At 53.5% G+C, this 19,513-nt stretch overlaps 1 protein-coding gene across 5 annotated transcripts; it reads right to left on the bottom strand.

Annotated features, from left to right (window-relative positions):
* Positions 1-50: 50 nt before the first annotated feature.
* CAPN11 (calpain 11) lies at positions 51-18,286 on the bottom strand. 5 transcript variants are annotated; one of them, XM_032862063.1, is made up of 22 exons: positions 18,219-18,286; positions 11,951-12,201; positions 11,524-11,593; positions 9,695-9,813; positions 8,657-8,790; positions 8,302-8,470; positions 5,911-5,994; positions 5,728-5,813; positions 5,449-5,523; positions 5,113-5,273; positions 4,813-4,988; positions 3,834-3,845; positions 3,317-3,528; positions 2,996-3,021; positions 2,815-2,885; positions 2,675-2,732; positions 2,478-2,542; positions 2,151-2,219; positions 1,010-1,088; positions 799-915; positions 294-352; positions 51-191 (listed from the first exon to the last, which is right to left on the bottom strand). In XM_032862063.1, the coding sequence occupies exons 1-22, from the start codon at positions 18,232-18,234 to the stop codon at positions 165-167; spliced, it is 2,136 nt and encodes a 711-aa protein (XP_032717954.1). In that variant the 5' UTR covers positions 18,235-18,286; the 3' UTR covers positions 51-164. The 5 variants fall into 5 exon arrangements, with proteins under 5 accessions (XP_032717954.1, XP_032717953.1, XP_032717951.1 ...); XM_032862062.1 differs by having other exon boundaries at positions 2,815-2,883; positions 2,982-3,021; XM_032862060.1 differs by having other exon boundaries at positions 2,996-3,042.
* Between the last annotated feature and the right edge of the window lie 1,227 nt (positions 18,287-19,513).

The following is a 19,513-nucleotide window of genomic DNA, read 5'->3' on the forward strand; positions in this document are numbered from 1 at the left end:
TTGGCGCTGGAGAAAACCTCGGCTTCCGGGGCCACTAGCTGGAGCCCATTCCATCAGCAGAGACCGCAGAGCCCAGAGCAACAAGAAGGCCCCTGCTCTGGGGCCAGAAGCCCCACAGTGGTGGGGTGCTGGGGGTGGTGGGAGCCAGGCTCCTCGGGGATCCTCTATCCCCACATGGTGGTCTGCAGCCACTATGGGGAGAAAAGCAGATCCAAAGATGGGAGGGGGCATGGGCAGGATGGCTGGGGGAGCCATGAGTTGGGGGTGGGTGCCAGAAGATCCCTTCCATGTACCTGGTTCAGATTCAAGCGAATATAGCCAGTATTCTCGGGGTCCATGGATAGAAAGTATGCTGTTTCACAGAGGAGGCAACGGGAGGGGTTTGGGAGCTGAGTCTGTGGTTGGTAAGACCCATTTCCCAAGAGGCAGGATAAAAGGGAGGAAGAAGCTGTTCCTTGCTGCTTCCCAGGTAACCCTTTGCCCAGAAAGGGATTAAGGAGAACATCTCATGGCCTTGCCATGAGCCATATGCAAACCCCTATATTCAGGACCTCCACCCTAGGAGGGCAATACTGTTGTTGCCCACATTTTATAGATGAGAACAGAGGACAGAGGCACAGAGACATAAATGACTTGCTCAAGGCACAGAGACACCAACTGGCAGAGCTGGGATTTGAACCCATATCATCCATGCTCTTAAGATGGCGTGGTCTGGGAGCCCTGCTACTCGTGTGGGTGTGTAGGAGGCGGCCCCTGGTCCTTAGCCCAGGGTGGGGAGTGGGCAGAGGACTGACTCACTGAACATGGCCTTCAGCCTCAGGAAACAGCTGATGAAGCTGTCAAAATCCACGATCATGTCGTCGTTTGCGTACCTGGCCACCAGCACCTGCGTCACCTTGTTATTCAGTTTGATGCCTGGAAGGGAGGGGAGTGAGGAGGGGGAGTCCAGCCCTCTAGCTGCTGCTTCTTCCCTCCTTGCCCCCAAACCCTCTCCTGACCCCCTGCTAACCTGCCTTCTCGAGTGCCAAGCGCATCTCATAGGAGTTCAAGGTGCCCGAGTTGTCCTCGTCACACTCTCGGAAGATGTCCTGAAGGGACGGACAGGTGAGGTCGGGCCGTGTGCATGGAGGGGCGGTGGAAATAATGAATTGCTTTAGAATAGGTAACCTACAAGGGCTGCCCAAGACCCAGGGCTGCCTGCCTGGGCCCACTCCCTGAGTGCCCAATCTCGTGACTGTAGGGGACGTCTGACAAGGAGAGAGGGTTGGAACCTGAGTCAGTGTTCTGAAAGACCCACTCCCAACTGGGCCCTCTGCATGTACCCTTTAAGCTAGCTGATGCCTGGGTTATACTGGTTGTTAAATATTCTGACTGGCCAGTACACCAACACTTCAACAGACCTTGCCCTATTGCCCCACATGAGCTCCTTGCTCGGTGGGGAGCCTCCTTCTCCCTCTCCCTCTGCCTTTCTGCCTGCCACTCCCCCTGCTTGTGCTCTCTCCCTCACTGTTCAAATAAATAAATAAAATCTTAAAAAGAAAAAAGAAAAATGATGGGGCGCCTGGGTGGCTCAGTGGGTTGGGGCCTCTGCCTTCAGCTCAGGTCATGATCCCAGAGTCCTGGGATCGAGCCCCACATCGGGCTCTCTGCTCAGCAGGGAGCCTGCTTCCTCCTCCTCTCTCTCTCTCTCTGCCTGCCTCTCTGCCTACTTGTGATCTCTGTCAAATAAATAAATAAAAAATCTTAAAAAAAAAAATTTATTAAAAAAAAAAAAAAAAGAAAAAAGAAAAATGATCCTGTCCTGTCCTGTGTATGCGTGTGTCTAGTTGGGGGCTCCTGTTCTAGCATCATCCTTACTGATCCCATCGCTCTTGAGGACCTCCCTTTCTGCCCACCATAAACTGCCCTTGCAAATTTTTTTTTTAACCGTCCATTTCTTTTCTTTTCTTTTTAAAAAAAGATTTATTTATTTATTTATTTGACAGACAGAGATCACAAGTAGGCAGAGAGGCAGGCAGAGAGAGAAAGGAGGAAACAGGCTCTCCGCGGAGCAGAGACCCCAATGCGGGGCTCAGTCCCAGGACCCTGGGGTCATGACCCAAGCCGAAGGCAGAGGCTTTAACCCACTGAGCCACCCAGGCGCCCCTTACCGTCCATTTCTTGATTTTTTTCCACAGGATCTGGAACTCGGGAAGCCCCAGCTTGCCAGAGCCATCTTTCTGGGGGGTGGTCAAGGATGCCAGCGGAGGGAGAAAAGAGGAAAACTTGGGGCCGGGGAGGCAGAGGGGCTCTCTGAGTGGGGGGCAGCGAGACCAGGGGTTCCTGTGCGAGCACAAGCCAGAATGGGCTTCTTTTGCTACCTCAGAGCCGAATCCCCAGCAGGAAGGAGGACATGGATGGCTAGAGAGGGGCTACCTCTTGGGGGCCAAGCTTGGGGGTGGGGGTCAGGGGTGGGAGACCGTTGGATGAGAAGATACATCCATGAGGTTGACCATACAGCGGCAAACGTCTAGGCCGAAGCCCTCGGTCCTGAAGTTTCTGACTGTGAAGGAGGGAAGGGGCGGGAAGACAGAAGGGGTGAGCGGGGCATTGAGGGGGATGCAGGGAGTGGTCGAGGTGAGGAGGAAGCTGCAGGGAAAAGTTGTGAGTGGGGGCTGGTGGTTGGAAGACTCACGTTTGGTGACCACCTTGTTGAGTAGCTTCTGTAGCTCATACATGCCTATCTCCTTGTCCTAGGAAGGGGGACAGTAAACCTCTACTCTGACACCTTTACCCTGGCCACCTCCTTCGGGCACCCAGCCCTCAGCCTCTCACCTCCCCTCCTGCCACTATCTCAAACAAACGTATGAAGTCCGGATCTATGTCCTTCTCAGAGAATTTCTCCTGCAGGGAAAGGAGTGGGAAAGGAACCCATTCCAGAAAGTTCCTTCACACTCCCCAGGTGCTTCCTCTCCTCCCTCCACCCCACAGTATCCCCTCACCTCCTGGAGTAGCTCAGCATAATTGGTTTCATCCAGTTCCCTGAGCAAAAGTGAAGGAAGCCTTGGAAGTTATCCGGGATCAGGGAGACAGGGATTTTAGTGGGGTGGTCATGAGGAGGTCATGTCATGTATCTGAAGCAATGTGGAACAGGCTGCATGGGATCCGGGTCCTGATTCTGGTTTGCTCCCAACTGGGACTCTCCCCTCGTTGTGCCTCAGTTTCCCTGACTTAAAATAGGGGTGGAGTTGGGGAGGACCCGATGACTGCTCCCTAAGGGTGACATCCTGGAGCTCTCAGGCAGGTGGTCTTGGAGCACCAAGGTAGGGCTCCTCACCAGGACTCGCTGTGCTTCTCTGTGAAGACCCGAAGCAGGAAGTCAGCATCCTGGTGGGGCTCAAAGGTGGAGGGAATGATGACATATTCCCCTGGAGGCAGCCGGAGATGGCTGGTCACCTCCCGTGAGTTAGTGAAGATCTCTGAGAAGCCGTGGTCCTGATACTTGATGAAGAAGTCCTTCTTCAAGCGAAAATCCTGGATGTTCTGAAACTATATGAGCCTTGGAGGTGGGTACAGGGCTGGCATGGGAGGGTAAGGAGAGGCGGACCCCAAAAGTGAAGCTGCACTGGGCACAGTTTGTGGGAGGCGTTGCCACAAACTAACCAGTCCTGGACACCACCCAACTGGCAGGCAATCCCAGGAAGATCCCCTGCCCCAACTCCCACCCGGGGCCCCAGGGCACTGGAATCCTAACCCAGTGGCCCTCAGCGGCCCTGAGAGCCCTTGGCTAAATTCCACCCTTTGCCAGAGGTGGGGCAGCGCCTGCCCAGAATCAAGCCCCACGTCTTCTGTACCTCCTTTGGGACCTAGGAAGTGAAGACAGAGAGAGGTCAGAACCCCAGGATGGTGAAGGTGAAGGGGCTCAGGCCGGTAGAAGCCAGGGTGTGTGTGTGTGTGTGTGTGTGTGTGTGTGTGTGTGTGTGTGTTGGGGGAAGTTAAGGGCACTGGGACACTGGTGGTGGGGTAGGGCATGGGCTTGAATAGCTCCCAGTCCTAGTGTTAATACTGATAGTCCCTAAGTTTGGAAGAGCAAGGTACAGTTTATACAAAGGAAAAAGGAGAGCACTTTCCTAAACGCAAGCATTTTCCACAGAACACTCCTACCCTGCAGGAAGCTCATAGGTGATTACTGAAATTGAGCATTGAACATAGTTCTGTAAAAAGGTGGGTTAGACGAAGATAAGTGGGTTGTTCTCCTATAGGGATGACCAGAGCCTTTAACACGCTGATGCCCTATAGATCTCTGGGTGGGAAGCAGAGAATATAGCCTTTCCCGAAGGACCACGTCTAACCTTGGAAATATCTGGAGGAATGTCTGATGTCTGTTAACCTGGTGGGTTCACAGCCTAGAAGAAGGGCAAGACTTGTGTCTACATTTGTTCACTACTGCACCAGTGGAGACTGGACTGGGGCGTGGCACATAGCGGGGGCTCCATAACTATTTGAACAAATGGTCATTTATAGGATTTTGCAAAGTGTGATTTTGGAAACATTGTGAGGGATTTGTCTTGGCTGCTGGAGTCAGTGCTCGGTGTGGGGTATCTGGGGGAGACTCGGGGATGGTGCAGAAAAGGCTCAGAGGGTCTGGGAATCAGGACACAGGCTCTGGGGTGTCAGAACACAGCCTTGGGGGTGCAAACTTGGGCAAGTAACCTCATCCCTGACGCTCCATCTCCTTCCTCGTTCCTATTCGTAAGGCCTTTGGAAGGGTGTTGCAGGGGTGAGACCAGGAGAAGGAGCAAGACTGGCTGGAAGACCTGCCGGAGTGCCCACCTCGTAGATGACAAAGCCGATGGTCTGCAGCTGGGCTCCCCGGGGCCGCGCCTGTCGCCAGTTCTTCTGCATAAGGGCCACCAGGCAGGTGCACACGGCTTGGTCGTCCTCTGGGTCGTCCTCGTCATCCTCCTCAGGGAGAGAGATCCTAAACTGGGGGTTGCTCCAGAATGTGTCTGTGAACGAAGCAGGTCAGCATGGCTCTGCCCTTCCCTGGGGTGGACAGGATGCCCAATCCCGGGCCTGCCTCCTCGACAGAGCCGGGTGGGATCTGTGGGGCCCCTGTGTCCACTCACACACCTGGGTGGTTCCTACAGCCCCCCGCGGTGCTGCCGCGCCGCCAGCTGCCCTCATAGAAGGTGGTGTGCCAACAGGTCTTGTAGTCCCCGGAGAGGGCATCGGGCGTCAGGTGGCAGATCTCCAGCAGCGTGAAATTGTCCAGGAAGTCTTCGTAGGACATCCTGTTGTGGGAGGGACAGGGGGCGATGGCTGGAGCCTGCGGCATCTCCATACCCATAGCGCCCCCCGCCCCTGCCCAAGGAGCCTCTCCATCAAAGGCACAGGTGGGAGGGTGGCAGAGGAAAGGAAGGAACAGGGCAGGGGGGCAGAAGGAAGCCCACCCCAAGCTGTACTGACCAGAACTCCCCGTCCTCCTTCCGGAGCAGGAACTGGTTCTGGAGGTCCGGAGACACACTTTCCCACTCCCTGGCGCTGGAGCAGAGACAGGCAATGGAGGGACAGGGCAGGACTAAGGAGGCATTTGGTCCCCCCCAAGGAATTCCTCCACCCCGAATGCCTGCCTTGTGGGGCTCCTGAGTTGAATGGAGAATCTCCTGGGGAGGGCTTGGCCAGTTTGTCAGTGGCGCTGTCTCGCTCTGCCGCTCACCCCTGATAGTGCTGGTCAGGGACACTTACTTGTCACTCCAGGCTCCATTCCACTCGATCCGGCCCCAGGGATTCCGGACCCGAATCAGGGTTTCTGCCCGGCCTTGGTACCAGACCTGGTGGGAGGATGTGGCCCAAGGTCAAGGACCTCAGGCAGGAGAGATTCTCTGCCTTCTCCTGGGTCTCAGGGGAGGGTGTGGTTGGCAGACTCACATCCTGTATGCCGGTCACAGAATAAGCATGCCCTCTCACCAGCATCTTCTGGGTCAAGGTCTCCAACTCGCTATTGCTGGTGACCTGCAGAATAGAGAAGGAGAGGAAATCAGGATCCGGTCAGAGGCACGGGGGCCCGCAAAGAGATGTGAGCATTCTTGGGGTTCAGTTTTTTAAAAGATTTTATTTGAGAGAGAGAGCATGAGCAGGGGGAGGGGCAGAGGAAGAGGGAGAAGCAGACTCACCACTGAGCAGGGAGCACGATGCAGGACTTGATCCCAGGACCCCAGGATGATGACCTGAGCCGAAGGCAGATGCTTAACTGACTGAGCCATCCAGGTTCCCTGGGATTCAGTTTTTTTTTTTTTTTTTTTTTTTTTTTTTTAATTAAACCTGGTATTTGCAAAGAGTTGTAGATTCCCAAGCAGTTGTAAGAAATAATCCAGGGAGGGGCACCTGGCTGGCTCAGCCAGTATAGCAGGCGACTCTTGGTCTTGGGGTCATGAGTTCAAGCCCCGCACTGGGCAGGAAGCCTACCTTAAAAAAGAAACAATCCAGAGAGATCCTGTGCATCCTGTATCCAGTCCCCCCGCAACCCCCCACGGTAACATCTGGCAAACCTATAGTACAATATCAACACCGGGATGCTGTATTACAATACTGTAATATGTCAGTCTTCTACAAATGTCCCCACTCTTGCCAGTAGTCCTCTGTGTATGCTCTGTGCAATTGTACCACGTGGGGAGTACCCTGCCCCACAAGCAGGGTCCCACTGCAGGACCATCGCAGCACCGGACATGTCCTCTGTGCTGGTCTCTTATGACCATGCCTGCCTCTTCTGGCTACGCTCCTCCCTGCCCTCTCACAATGGCTCATCTGTTCTCCGCTTCCATTTTATTTTTTTAAATTTTATTTTATATTTATTTATTTATTCAGTTTGGAGATAGAGAGCGTGTAAGTGCGGGGGCAGGGGGAGAGGAGGAGAGGGAGAGAATCTTCAAGTAGATCCCCAACCCCTGCTGAGTGTGAACCTGAGCCCGGCAGATCCTAGGATCTGAGATCTTGACCTGAGCCCAAATCCAGAGTCAGACATTCAAATGATGGAGCCACGCAGGCACCCTGTTCTCCATTTTAAAAACATTTTGTCATTTTGGGGCACCTGGCTGGCTCAGTTGGTGGAGTGTGCGACTCTTGGCCTCGGGGTTCTGAGTTTGAACCCCATGTTGGGTGCAGAGATTAATTAAAAATAATATCTTTTTAAAAAATTTTATTTATTTATTTGACAGAGAGAGACACAGTGAGAAAGGGAACACAGGCAGGGGGAGTGAGAGAGGGAGAAGCAGGCTTCCCCCTGAGCAGGGAGCCCAACGTAGGGCTCGATCCCAGGGCACTGGGATCATGACCCAAGCTGAAAGCTTAATGACTGAGCCACCCAGGCACCCTCAAAAAAAAATCTTAAAAGGGGTGCCTGGGTGGTTCAGTCGGTTAAATGTCTGACTCTTGATTTCGGTTCAGGTCATGATCTCAGGGTGGTGAGATCGAGCCCAAGTCAGGCTCTGTGATGAGTGTGGAGCCCACTTGGGATTCTCTCTCTCTCTCTCTCTCTCTCTCTCTGTGTCTCTAAATAATAATAATAATAATAATAATAAAAATAAAATCTTTAAAAAATTTTGTAATTTCAAGACCATTAGGGAAATGGAATCATACAGCATAGAACTCTCTTGGCTTTTTTCATTCAGCATAATTCCCTTGGGATTCATCCACGTCGTTGCATGTATCAATATTTCATTTCCTTTTATTGCTGAGTCATGGCCTATGCACCACAGTTTAATGATTCACTCATCAAAGGACATCTAGACTGTTCCCAGTTTCTGACCATGATGAATAAAGCCACTGTGAACATTTGTGTGCGGGATTTTGTGTGGACATAAGTCTTCATTTCTCTGGGATAAAAGCCCAAGAATGCCAACTGTGGAGTCATACGGCTGCAGTCTGGGTTCGTTTATTTATTTGAATAAATATTTGCTGGGCGTGTATAGTATGCCAAGCAGCACCCTGAGTCCCGGCATACAGCAGTGAATGAGACAAGTCACTGCCATCACTGACTGAAACAGCCAGGAGAAGATAGACTGTGAATAACGACATTGATAATTAAGACCATGACAGAGCACCATAAATGTTAAGGAGAAAATAAAAACAAAGTAGAGAGCAAATGAGGTTAGGAGCAACTGATTTAGATTTGGAGGTGGAGAAGAGAAGCTAAAGAAGGGGCATTTGAACTGAAATGTAAATGAGAAGGAGCTAGTCATGCAGCTCCCTGGGGGAAAGACCCTTCTAGGTGAAAGCCACAGCAGGTGCAAAGGCCCTGAGGCAGGACCAGGTATGGCTTACTTCGATGGAGCAGCCCATGAGGGAGGATCGCTCGATGGCCTTCCTGAGCATCCTCAGCAGGTTCCGAGGGGGCTTCTGGAGTTGGAGGCTATAAGTCACACCCCCCGTGAAGTCCTCAAAGCCCTCCACAGTGTTGCCCCCCGACAGCGCTTCATAAGACCCATTCAGCCTGTGGGCACAGAGAGGGCACTTTTGTGCTCCAGGATAGAGAGGTCAGCTTGGGCATGGGAGGGTGAGGGGAGGGAGGGAAGGGATGCCCTGACCTCCATTTGCTTTTTTCCCTGATTCCAGTTGCCCCCCCTACCTGCCAGCTCTCAGGGCAGGCTTGGAGGCATGCCCAGCTTGGGACACTCACTTGGCATATGCCTTCTCCAGCAGGGCGCTCCAGAACTCAGTGCGCTCGGCGGAATGTACGAACACCAACTTGCCATTCTTTGTGGGCAGCCGGTCGTCCACCACCACGTCCACCCACTGCCCAAACTGCCAAATCTGTGGGCAGCAAGGTGGACCTCAGTGGGGCTTAGGGCATCTGTCTGCCCAGGCCTTCCTCCAAGCACAGGCATGCACCCCCTCCCACACACCCCCCACACCCCCACTCCCACTCCCCCCACACACGCACCCACCCCCACATCCCCCACTCTCCCATTGGGCGCGCGTGCGCGCGCACACACACACACACACACACACACACACGCCTTGTATAAAAACTGTGTTACACGAGCACCTCCTGGTGGCCAGGATCAGGGACACGCCTGAGGCAGACAGCCCACTCCCCAGAATGGCTGAGGGGTGTGGGAAAGGCAATGAAAAGCCTGAAGCTTGCCCCCAGCCTCATCTCCAGTTTCTGTCGGGGCCTCCAGAGAGACACCACCTGCATTTTGACCTTGGGCTTCAGGATTTCTGAGGTTTTAAAAAAACTCTTGTGATTCTCAGAAACATTTTTGTGATGTGAGGAACTTGTCCACATGTCACTAAACTTAAGGAGCAGATTACAAAAATATGTGACCCTGACTGTTGACTCCCGGTGTCATATACACAACACACATAAACACGCACACGCACACACACTTCTACCAAGAGAAAGAGACAGAGAGACAGAGAGGGAGAGAAAGAGAGAGAGAGAGAGAAGCAGGAGAAGGAGAGCCACAAACTGATAACAATTATTTTCTTTCTGGGCTTTAAAAAATCAGCTTACATGATTTCTTTAGTGAGCAGACATTTCTCTAATAATTAGACAAAAGCCCACCCTAATAAATGTCATTTTTCAAAAAGAAAAGAAAGGTAAATTCCAAGCACATATCATTCTTCTTCTTCCTCCCTCCCCTTTTTTTGTCTGTCTGTCTCTCTCACACACACACCACAAAACAACTCCGGCTTTCAAATCATCCTTCACCTGAAAATGGAAAATGCCAGCATAGTTTTTCCTGAAGCTCTGCCCCCTGGGTACCACACGATACAGCAGTTTGGGGCATGTGGTAAGGGAACCAATGGCAGCCAGCAGCCAGCAGTCCCCTGGAAAGACAGGAAGGGGGTTGCCTCTCAAGCCCTCCCATAGGTGAGTGTGGGTCCCAGAATCCAAACCCTAAAGGAGCAGGAACAGCCTCTGTGGCCCCTCCCCCACAGAGATGCGCCTCTTTTGACCTTCCGCCTGAGGAATGTTCAGGAAGGAATCTAGCAGGGAGAAACTGGGCTGAAGCAACAGGCTCTGGGGGCAGGGTGGTGGGGGTGGGGGGGGTTGTGTGTGAGCCTCTTTACCTTTCCTATTAGGTAACAGATTCACAAATTAGAGCCACATACTTTGGTTTTTGGATTTGTGGAGGAGATACTTGGCCTTCGTCTTGTTCCTTACCCTGAGATCTGCTGTGGATATCTGCTTTGTGGAGACAGCCAGTATTCTCCCATCCCTTGAACAAATCCAGTCATCTTCCCCATACTGCCTGCCTTCTACTTCTACTCTATGATTACTATGGTGTAATAATCAAGAAACCACTCCCTGATGTCACCCACTTAATACTAGAGACCCAAGCGGCTTAGTCTGTACCCCAGCTGGGTCCCTGGGGCTAGGCGTTGATGGGGGCTAGCAGCGGTATCCCTAGGCCAAGGTCATCTATTGAACTCTCTCTTCTGGGTACCTCAGACCTTGCTGGGTGGGGCTGTGGGCGCGGTGGTACCCTGAGTGAGTGTTCCAGGCCAGGCTGAGGCCGCGGGTACTGGGAAAGCATCTGTGATTACCAATGGCCTCCTGGCTGCCTGGGGTACCCTTGGTGAGGGGAAGCAGAAGGTGGGGAGGGAAGGTTATGGGTACTCCTATCCTCCATTGCCAAAAGGACACATAACCAGGAAGAAGCCTGTTCTCCTCCCACAGCCCAGTGAGCCACAGAGGCAGACATGGGGCCAGGGTTTCCTTGGCTTCCTCCCTGCCCACAACCTGTCCTTTTCTCTGCCACAGATTCGACAGAACTCAGGCTCTGGTCTTATCCCTGGAGAAACAAGGAGAATTTGGAGGAACCCTTCCTGAGGGAGGAAGCTATCCCTTGGGGCTGTCATAGGAACCCGTGGGGGAGTGGGCTGAGGAAGCCAGTGCCACAAGCTCTTTGACAATCCTCCCCTCAGGAGGCAGAGCCTAATTCCTTCCCCTTGAGTGAGGAGTGAGGGTCAGATTTCCAGCTTGCTTCGAACAAATGGAATATGGCGGAGGTGACCTGAGTGTTCTTCTGAGAGGAGGCTGCAAAAGGCATGATGGTTTCCTCTCTGTTCTCTCTCGGATCACTCTGCCTGGGGCAACAGCTAACAAGTTGTGCAGACACTCAGATGGTCCTACAGGGAAGCCTGATATCTTGACTGCAGCCTCATGAGAAACTCTGAGCCAGACCCAACCTGGTATGTTCCTCACAAATTATGAGGTGATAGATGTTTGTCATTGCTTTAAATCACTAAGTCTGGGGGCAACTGATTGTTTAGCAATGGGTAACTAACAGACCACCCAGCTTACTCTCAGACCCAGACAGCAGCAGGAGGGACTGGAATCGCACCAGGGGGAACAGGGAGAATATTCCTGACAGTCTTGCTATCCTCTTCAGAGTGGAAGGGGAAGAGAGATCATCTGAATCTAGGGGTCCCAGCTCCCCAGCCTCAAAAGACACCCTGGCACACCCCCCTACCTCAGCCATCTTCCTCATTTCACCCCTTCCTTCCACACTGGTTTTCTTGCTCCTCACTCACCAAGTACGCCTTGGCACACATCTGTTGGACTGAGCCCGTTCACGATGAAGTGAGGAGTGCTTGTGATTTGCTGTGGTGAAGGAATAAAGATTTTAGGGGGTCCAGGACAGCCCCTCCCAATCTTCCTCTCACCATTCCTGGGGAACGACGTCCACCTCCAAGTTCTAGGGGAAAACATGGCACCTGAGGGGGAAGGCCACAGGACCAGCTTGGCAGAGTTGTAGGACGTGACAGCAAAGGTTAGTGAGTGACTTTCCCAGGGGTTCTCTGAAAGGTTTGGCTTAAGCATAGCCAGAACTGTCCCCAGGACTGATCCAGGGTCAGAATAGGAGGTCGGGGGACCAGAAATATCGAAGTGATGGGGGGGTCATGACAAACAGCCTTCCCACTCTGACGAGCAGTCCCTGCCTCCCCTCCCAGTACCCACACAAGGCCGCTGCCAGGAGATGTTCTGCACATTTTTGGAGCTGGGGCCCAGATCGTTGAAGCCCAGGGAACTGGGTTCGGCGGGGAAAAAGGAGTCCTCGAACAGTTCCCCCCTCCTCAGACAGGCTGCTTGCAGGTCCTCATAATTCTGGTTGTTGAAGTTCTTGGCATTGTGGTGTTGGCCTACGCCCTTGGCCCTGAGCCGGTTCTGGCTTATGTGGGCCGCCATTCCTTGATCCGTGAAAATGGACTCTGGTTCACAATGAAAAGACAGTTAGCTCAGTTCAAAAATGGACAAGGGGTCTGGATAGATAGTTTCTCTGAAGAAGATATTAAAAAATGCTCGACACCGTTAGTCGCCAGGCGAAATACAAACGTATCACAATGTTCCTCCACTTTGCACCCTCTAGGATGCCTGTAATAAAAAGGACTGATAATAATGAGAGTCGGCGAGAGTGTGGAGAAACTGGAACCTTCATCCATTGCTGGTGGGAATATAAAAGGGTGAAGCCATTTTGAAAAATAGCCTGGCCATCCCTCAAATAGTTAAACATAGGATCCTGACCCCAGGACCCAGCGATTCCTCCTCTAGGTATATACCCAAGAGAAAGGAGAATGTATGTCCCTATAAAACACTTGTACACAGATGGTCGTGGCATTATTCACAAGAGCCAAAAAGCGGGAAGGAGACACCAAGCATCCATCAGTTGATAAATGCCTCAGTAAGACGAGAAACACACATACAACGGAATATCATTCATACAAGGATATCATTCAAAAAGAAATGAGCTGCTGGGGCACCTGGGGGGCTCAGTCAGTTAGGGTCCGCCTCTTGATTTTGGCTCAGGTCATGGTCTCAGGTCATGAGGGCTCTGCACTGAGCGTGGAGCCTGCTTGAGCTTCTCTCCTCCTTCTCTCTCTGCCCCTCACCCCACTTGTGTGTGTGTGCGTGCGTGCATGTGTGTGCGTGTGTGTGCACACGCGTTCTCTCTCTCAAAAAGAAGAAAAGATCTGAAGTACTGATCCGCATTACAACATACATGAATCTCAGAAACATGGTGCTAAGTGACAGAAGGCAGTGACAAAGAACCACATACTACATGATTCCATTTATGTAAACTGCTCCAAATAGGCCAGTCTATATAGAGACAGAGAGTAGTGGAAGGATGGGGTCTGAGTTAAACAGAACCCAGTTGGTGCCGCAGTGTGGGAGGCATCCAGAGTGGGGAAAAGAAGGGGCAGCTCCAGAGAGGGGCGGGAGGGTTCTAGGCTGTCTAGGGGGGAGACCCAGATTGAGCCCACAGAGGGCTGAGTTCCACAGAGGCAAGAACAGGGGGTCTCCGTGATTCGCCGTCCCTCGAGGTGGCAGACAAGAAGAAGAGTTGCACTAGCAAAGCTAACAGCACTGGGCGCCTGCTCTGTGCAAAGCACACCAGCCTCCAGAAAGATCCATGGAATATTCTCAGTGACCGAAAGAGGAAGCAGGGGCCCAGAGGTCAAGGAGCATGCCCAAGGTCACGGGTGAGGGTTGCCCGTGGGATGCAGTCTGAGTGCAGAGCCCAGACGAGGCCTGTGACCTTTCCCTGACAATCCCTCTGGAGGGAGGCGCCTCTCCTCCCCGGGAAGTCCCGTGGACTACCACCATCTTCCCGTCTTCATCCACTAAGGGGATTATGAGCCGGTGGCAAAACTTCTCTGATGCCCTTTGACTCTTCCCACGACCCCAAACAAGCACACCCGTTCTCCAGTCCCACAGCGGTGTCTCCTGGGGACTTCCCTAGGTCCAGTAATGCCCCTGTGGTCTCCCATTGTGAGCCTGACAAACCCAAACCAGGCTGCCACCGAGAAGCCCAGCAACTTCAAGCTCAGGCAGCCGTTTCTCCACTGCCCTGAACCACTTCTGCCTCAGTGCCTCTGCCTGGAATCATTTCTGCTTCCATGCACACACCTTGTCCCCTGGGAAAGTCCTGCAGTGCCTTGCAGGCCCTGATCAATGCCACCTCCTCGGGGAAGCCCTCCCCTAATCTACCCACACAGAGTTTGGGGCTGCCCTTGCATCTAGCACTTTCCTTTCTTGGGACACCCATCGCTACCGGCTCTGAGTTGGCTTGTCTGTGAGCCCCCAAGGTGGAGGAGGGGGCTCCTCTGTCCACCACTGGTTTCCCTCTGTCTCACAAAGTACCTGGCCCCAGCAGGGGCGCAGACATACTTTCAGTGGATGGATGAATGAATAAATGAATGGGTGGATGCCTTGCATTGCACTCTACTGATTTTTCATCTGTGTTTGCAAGTCTGTTTTCTCTCTCCTGCCCTGCCCCCTACTCCCTGTCCTGCTCTGGTCCACGATGGAGTAGACGTTGGCAGACATATATTTATTATTATTTATTTGTCTCCCTCCCTGGAATGAAAGCTTGTGAGGACAGGGATTTCTCTCTGTTTGCTGCTGCACGGAGCACATAGGAGGTGCTCAGTAGATGTTTTAAATGACGTGCCCCAGCACTCCTAGAAGGGAGGAGGGTCATGCATGTCAGTTTCTCCCTGTGAAGGGATAGATGGGTTCCTCCCTGGGACTCTCCATTCCATTAGGGAGAGTCTCCTATCCCCCCAGATTCCCGGTAAATGGTGTGCTCTACAGACCTCAACCCAGCACTGCCCAGAGGCCATGACTGGGCTGGGGACCAAAAAGAGCTCACCTCAGCCAAGGGAAGCCGGAGCATTGGTGTAGGCCATGAGCAAAGGCCCTGGCCCCCGCATAAAGGCTCCTCGGGGGTTCACTTGGGGTCCCTGGGGCCTGTAGACTCCTGTCTCCACTGAGAAAAGTTCACTGGCCTTCAGGATTAGGGTGAGTTTGCTGGACGGACTCGGGATCCTGCCCTTTGCTTCTCCTACGGAGCCTATGGTTTGTGATGAGACGATAATAGGAGTCTCCCCCAGTTGTAGAAGGGACTAGCAGTTACAGAGCTGTTATAAAAATACTGGTTCTAAATTATTTCCATGCATTAACTCCGGGAAGCCCCATGGCAACAACCCCAAGGGCTGGGTTTGTTATTGTTCTGTCTCCCTGCTAGGGAGGGAAGAACCAAGGCCCTGAGAAGTTGAACTTGTTCAAGGCTGCACGCCTGGTGTGCAGCAGTCAGGCAGGGGCAGACCCAGGCAGGCTGCTCCGAGCTCCTACCCGTCACTCGTGGCCTCGCCAGGAGGGAGCCACGGTGCAGGGGCCGAGGCTGGCCTGGAAGGGATGGGGGCATCCCTCCCTTCCTCCTAGGTCTTTGTTCAGTCCCTTCCCCTCCCTCAGGCTGGATAAGGTCTTGGAAAAGGGGTCTGGAAGGCAGCTGATTCTTCTTTAGCAGAGCTGGTGCCCTGGGCTGCACTGAACCGGGGTGAGTAGCTGTGTGACCACGGGCGAGTTGTATTATGTCTTGGAGCCTTGATTTCCTCATCTGCATACAGAGGCTGCTGTGTTCTACCATGAAGGGTGTTTCCGGATGAAATGATGCAAGCTACATGAACTGGCCTTCAGCAGGTGCTCAGAAAATTTTAGTTGCCTTCCCCCCAGGGACCTGGTTGGGGAACTAGTATTTTTTGAGTTCCTACTGGGATCATACAGCAGCCCCCCTCCCTCCTAGGACTCAGTGATCCTAAGGAGGGAGGAACGTGTTGGGATCATCGGTGTGTGTCTATCTCGGTGTGAGCTCCTTAGAGCAAACCATAACTCATTGCGTCCACCTTTGAGGAGCATTTATTCTGTGCTGGGCCCTGAGGAGTCAGAAGTGAACACTCACTCACGGGGAGCTCTGAGAGGACACTCCTAGACTATCCCCTTTCATGGTTAGCTTTACAGCGGGCTGTAGAGGCAGGGAGGAGGGGCCTGGGAGAGAGGCCACTCAGATGGGTGGGATAACTGGGAGGTTCTTGGTGGGGAGTGATGGCCCCCTTTTTCCTGAAGGGCTCCTGAGGGTGGGGTGCACCAGAAATTCCTGGTTCTGGAAGAGTCAGGGTTGGGGGCAAGGAAGGGGTTGTGTGCAGCTGGAATCTGGGCGTTCTTCCCCTTTTCTCTCCCTTTCATCCCACCCTCTCTCTCCCCATCCAGGCCCTCTGGCTTTCTCTTAGAAATAGTAGAGGAGTTCCTTCCCCATTCCCTCAGGCCGGGGGCGAAAATGAATAAAGGGGTGTGTTGGGGCAATAGGGGAATAAGTGACTCATGTCTTTGCTCAAAGAACAGGGGGTACCTGGGTGGCTCAGGCGTTAAGCGGCTGCCTTGGGCTCAGGTCATGATCCCAGGGTCCTGGGATCGAGCCCCACATTGGGCTCCCTGCTCGGCGGGAAGCCTCCTTCTCCCTCTCCCATTCCCCTTGCTTGTGTTACCTCTCTTGCTGTGTCTCTCTCTGTCAAATAAATAAAAATCTTAAAAAAAAAAAAAAAAAAGAACAGGGGAAGACTTGGAAGGAGGCCTGTGAGGGACAAACCTTGGAGCCCCCTTCAGGTGAAGCGGGTCCAGAGAGGCTCACTGCAGAACATCCCAGAAGGGAGATGAGGATCAGAACTGGTCTTGTTTCATCACCTGGTCCTTACCCCGTGTCGGCAGCAGCGAAGGGATGACTGTCCCACGTGACCTAGGCCTACCCCAGGGCCCACCCGGAGGCATTAGGGCTAGAGATCCCCAACCTGGGAGATCACACCTGCAGCGAATGAACATTCGGCATTGTCTAGAGACATATTTGGTTGGCATAACTGGGGAAGGGGGGGTGCTCCTGGCATCGGGTGGGTAGAGGCTGGCGAGGCCGCTACCATGCTCAGGACAGCCCCATGACAGAGTTATACCGCCCCAAATGCCAGGTGCCCAGGTTGAGAGACCTGGGTTAAGTGAGGGGCCCAAGGGCATCCACATAGTGAGATGAACCACTTTGTGCTCTTCCACCACCGGGGCCGCCTCAGGGAGGCCTCTGACTTGGCTGCCTCTGGGAGTGACTGTGTCGGCCTCTGCTCAGGGTCTGGAAGAACCCCGGAGGGCCTGGTGTCCAAGAAAACTGGAGAACCTCAGAGGGCAGACCAAGGCTGTGAAGGTTAAATCTCAGCTTCCTCATCCCTCTGGAGCCCTCCGTCCCCTGGTCACCACTGACCCCAAGGAGTCATTTCTCACTGTCCTGCCTCCAAACTCTGCCTCTGCTGGCTGGGCCTGAACGCGCTGCTCAGCTGGCTGATGGGGGGAAGGGAGGCACGTGTGTGTGTGTGTGCACGTGCACACACACACACACACACACACAAACACACTCCACCACAGTCATCACCAATAATGTCTCCAGAGAGGGTGACAGACCCGAGCCCTCTCAGGTGGCCTAGGGATGTGGGCAAGCTGAGACAGACAGACAAGGCTGGCTGTGGGAAGGACAGACAGATGGCCATGTGTGACGAGGAAGCTCTCTGTCCCAGGTGTGTATCATGTTTCCCCTGCAGGCGGGGAGTCGTCCCTGAGGGCAGGGGCTTTGCGGCTTCCCTACCAGACGGAGGCCTGCAGATTTGGGGACAGCTGAGTTTCTAAAGCTGGCCGGAAAGAAAGATATTGTCTAGACTTCTCAGGGGACCTCTGGAGAGCGAGGACTGCCTTTGGTCTTCTCTTTGGGCCAGGCCCACACTTCCAGGGCCCTGGAAAGATGGTGATGGCCCAAGAAGCCAGGACCTGGGGTGCCCCTTAGCAGAGGCCAGCTGGCCCCCCCGCGGGCTGGGTGAGGTGCAGGGCTGGGCCCTTCTGCTGGCTGGGACTGGCTGCCCCCCACCACTTAGCCTCCACCCCACAGAACAGTCCACCTCTGCCAAGCACCTTGTTCCCCAGTACTGTCTCCCTCAGGCCCTGAGGTCAGGTCCCCAGGCCTGCCTCCAGAGTCCTGGTCCTGTGGCCTTCTTAGGGTCTGGTCTTTTTTGGACTAAGAGGCCCACTTTTCTGGGCCGGGGAGAGGTTCTCTCTGTTCTCTGAGTTTTAGTTTTCTCATGGCTGCTGGGGCTTCCCTCGTATAAGCCTTTCTCCCAGGCCGCTATGAGAGTGGGCTGACTGGTCCCTCTTCTCTCCCTGACTCCAGCCTCTCAGTGGAGATAGGAGGAAGGGCTCCTGTGTGTCTGGCCACCAGCAGGGTGTCTGAGGAAGAGGCCCATCTGGTCCTAGGGAGCATCCAGTCTGATGGAGGAGTTACCCTCCAGGGAGCACAGCCCCTTCCCCAGGGGGAGGCCCTTGTCTACAGAGGTACAGGAGGGGTACAAGGCCCATCAGCGCCTACCTGGGGAGTACAGCATGATGGTGGCTAGCGTGGGGCTTGACAGTTGAAGGTTCTGGAGGGAGGGGGAGGAGAACCCCCACCCCCACCCAGAACTCTCCAATTGCAGTGGGAGTCCTAGGGCAGTGGCATATTCTAATAGCTGCCTTCCCCTTCTGTCTTCCTTCTCCCTGTCCGCCACAGGCTGGCGAGGTCAGCAACCTAGCCTCTTTTGATCTGCCTGGTCCCCCTCACCAGTCCAAGGACCCTCTCCCTGAGGGGACAGGAGTCCCAGCACCCCTATCCGGGGACACCTCTACCAGGCTGGCTGTCCTCACTGTACTCCATGCAGGACGAGTCTTAGTCCCCCTCTTTCAGCCCAAGGCTTCTAGGAAGGGATTGTCCCTGACACCCCAACTTGACCTTTTTATCCTAAGAGCTTCTTCATTTCCAAAAGGCACCTTCCCACTGACACGGCGCTCTCCCTCTGTGGCTCTGTATCTTCACACGGCCTCCTCTGTGTCTTTCCTCTTCTCATACCGACACCAGCTATATTGGATCAGGGAGCCACCCTATTCTAGTATGACTTCATCTCAACTATTTACTTCTGCAGGGACCGCATTTCCAAACAAGGTCGCAAGCTGAGGTACTGAGAATTAGGATTTCAACATATCTTTGTTTGGGGGGGGGGCACAATTCAACCTGTAACACTCTCCTTGGTATGGCCAGGCCACTGGCTGGATGTCACATCTGTCCAGGGGAAAGCGCGAACTCTCTGACCTGAGAAACCCGTCCTATAGTATAGTGTAGGGCCATTGAGGGTGGGGACTGTCAAGGTCATCCGGGTGACCTTCTGCCACCCTGGCGGAGCGTTGGCCACAGAGCAGATGCTCAGGCCACTAAATGGAGTCACCGAGTCTTGTCTCAAGCCAACTTTGGACAAGTTCTCTCCACCCCGCTTTCTGGGTCTCAACTTCCTCATCTCTAAGAACATTAATTACAGTTAATTAAGTTCTTATTATGTGCTGAACACTGGGCTAAGAACTTTCTGCTTATTTAATCCTTAAAACAGCTCCAGGACATGGTATCATTTATCCTCACGTTACAGAGGAGAAAGGTGAGGGCCAGAGGTGACATAATAAGAAATATGTCCTTGGTCTCTGCTCCTGGTTCCTGACGCAGAGCTCCTAAACCCTTGGAATTTCGTGAGAGATAACTGCATCTTTTGTTCTAATGAGGTTATTCCTGGAGGACATCGGGCTAGCCTCGGCATGGGGCTGGTGGCCAGGGAGACCAAGCCATGATTAAAAGCCTAGAAC

Source organism: Lontra canadensis, unplaced genomic scaffold (assembly GCF_010015895.1).
Source record: "Lontra canadensis isolate GAN:19392208 unplaced genomic scaffold, GSC_riverotter_1.0 scaffold23, whole genome shotgun sequence".
Classification (NCBI taxonomy): Eukaryota; Metazoa; Chordata; class Mammalia; order Carnivora; family Mustelidae; genus Lontra; species Lontra canadensis.

Bases quoted from the DNA above. Each gene is read 5' to 3' on its own strand.
- CAPN11 (XM_032862059.1), bottom strand. The intron at 5,524-5,727 runs GTAAGTGTCCCT...TCTCTGCTCCAG, and splicing joins AATGGAGCCTGGAGTGACAA to CGCCAGGGAGTGGGAAAGTG. The intron at 3,043-3,316 runs GTGAGGAGCCCT...ATAACTTCCAAG, and splicing joins GAGAAGCACAGCGAGTCCTG to GCTTCCTTCACTTTTGCTCA.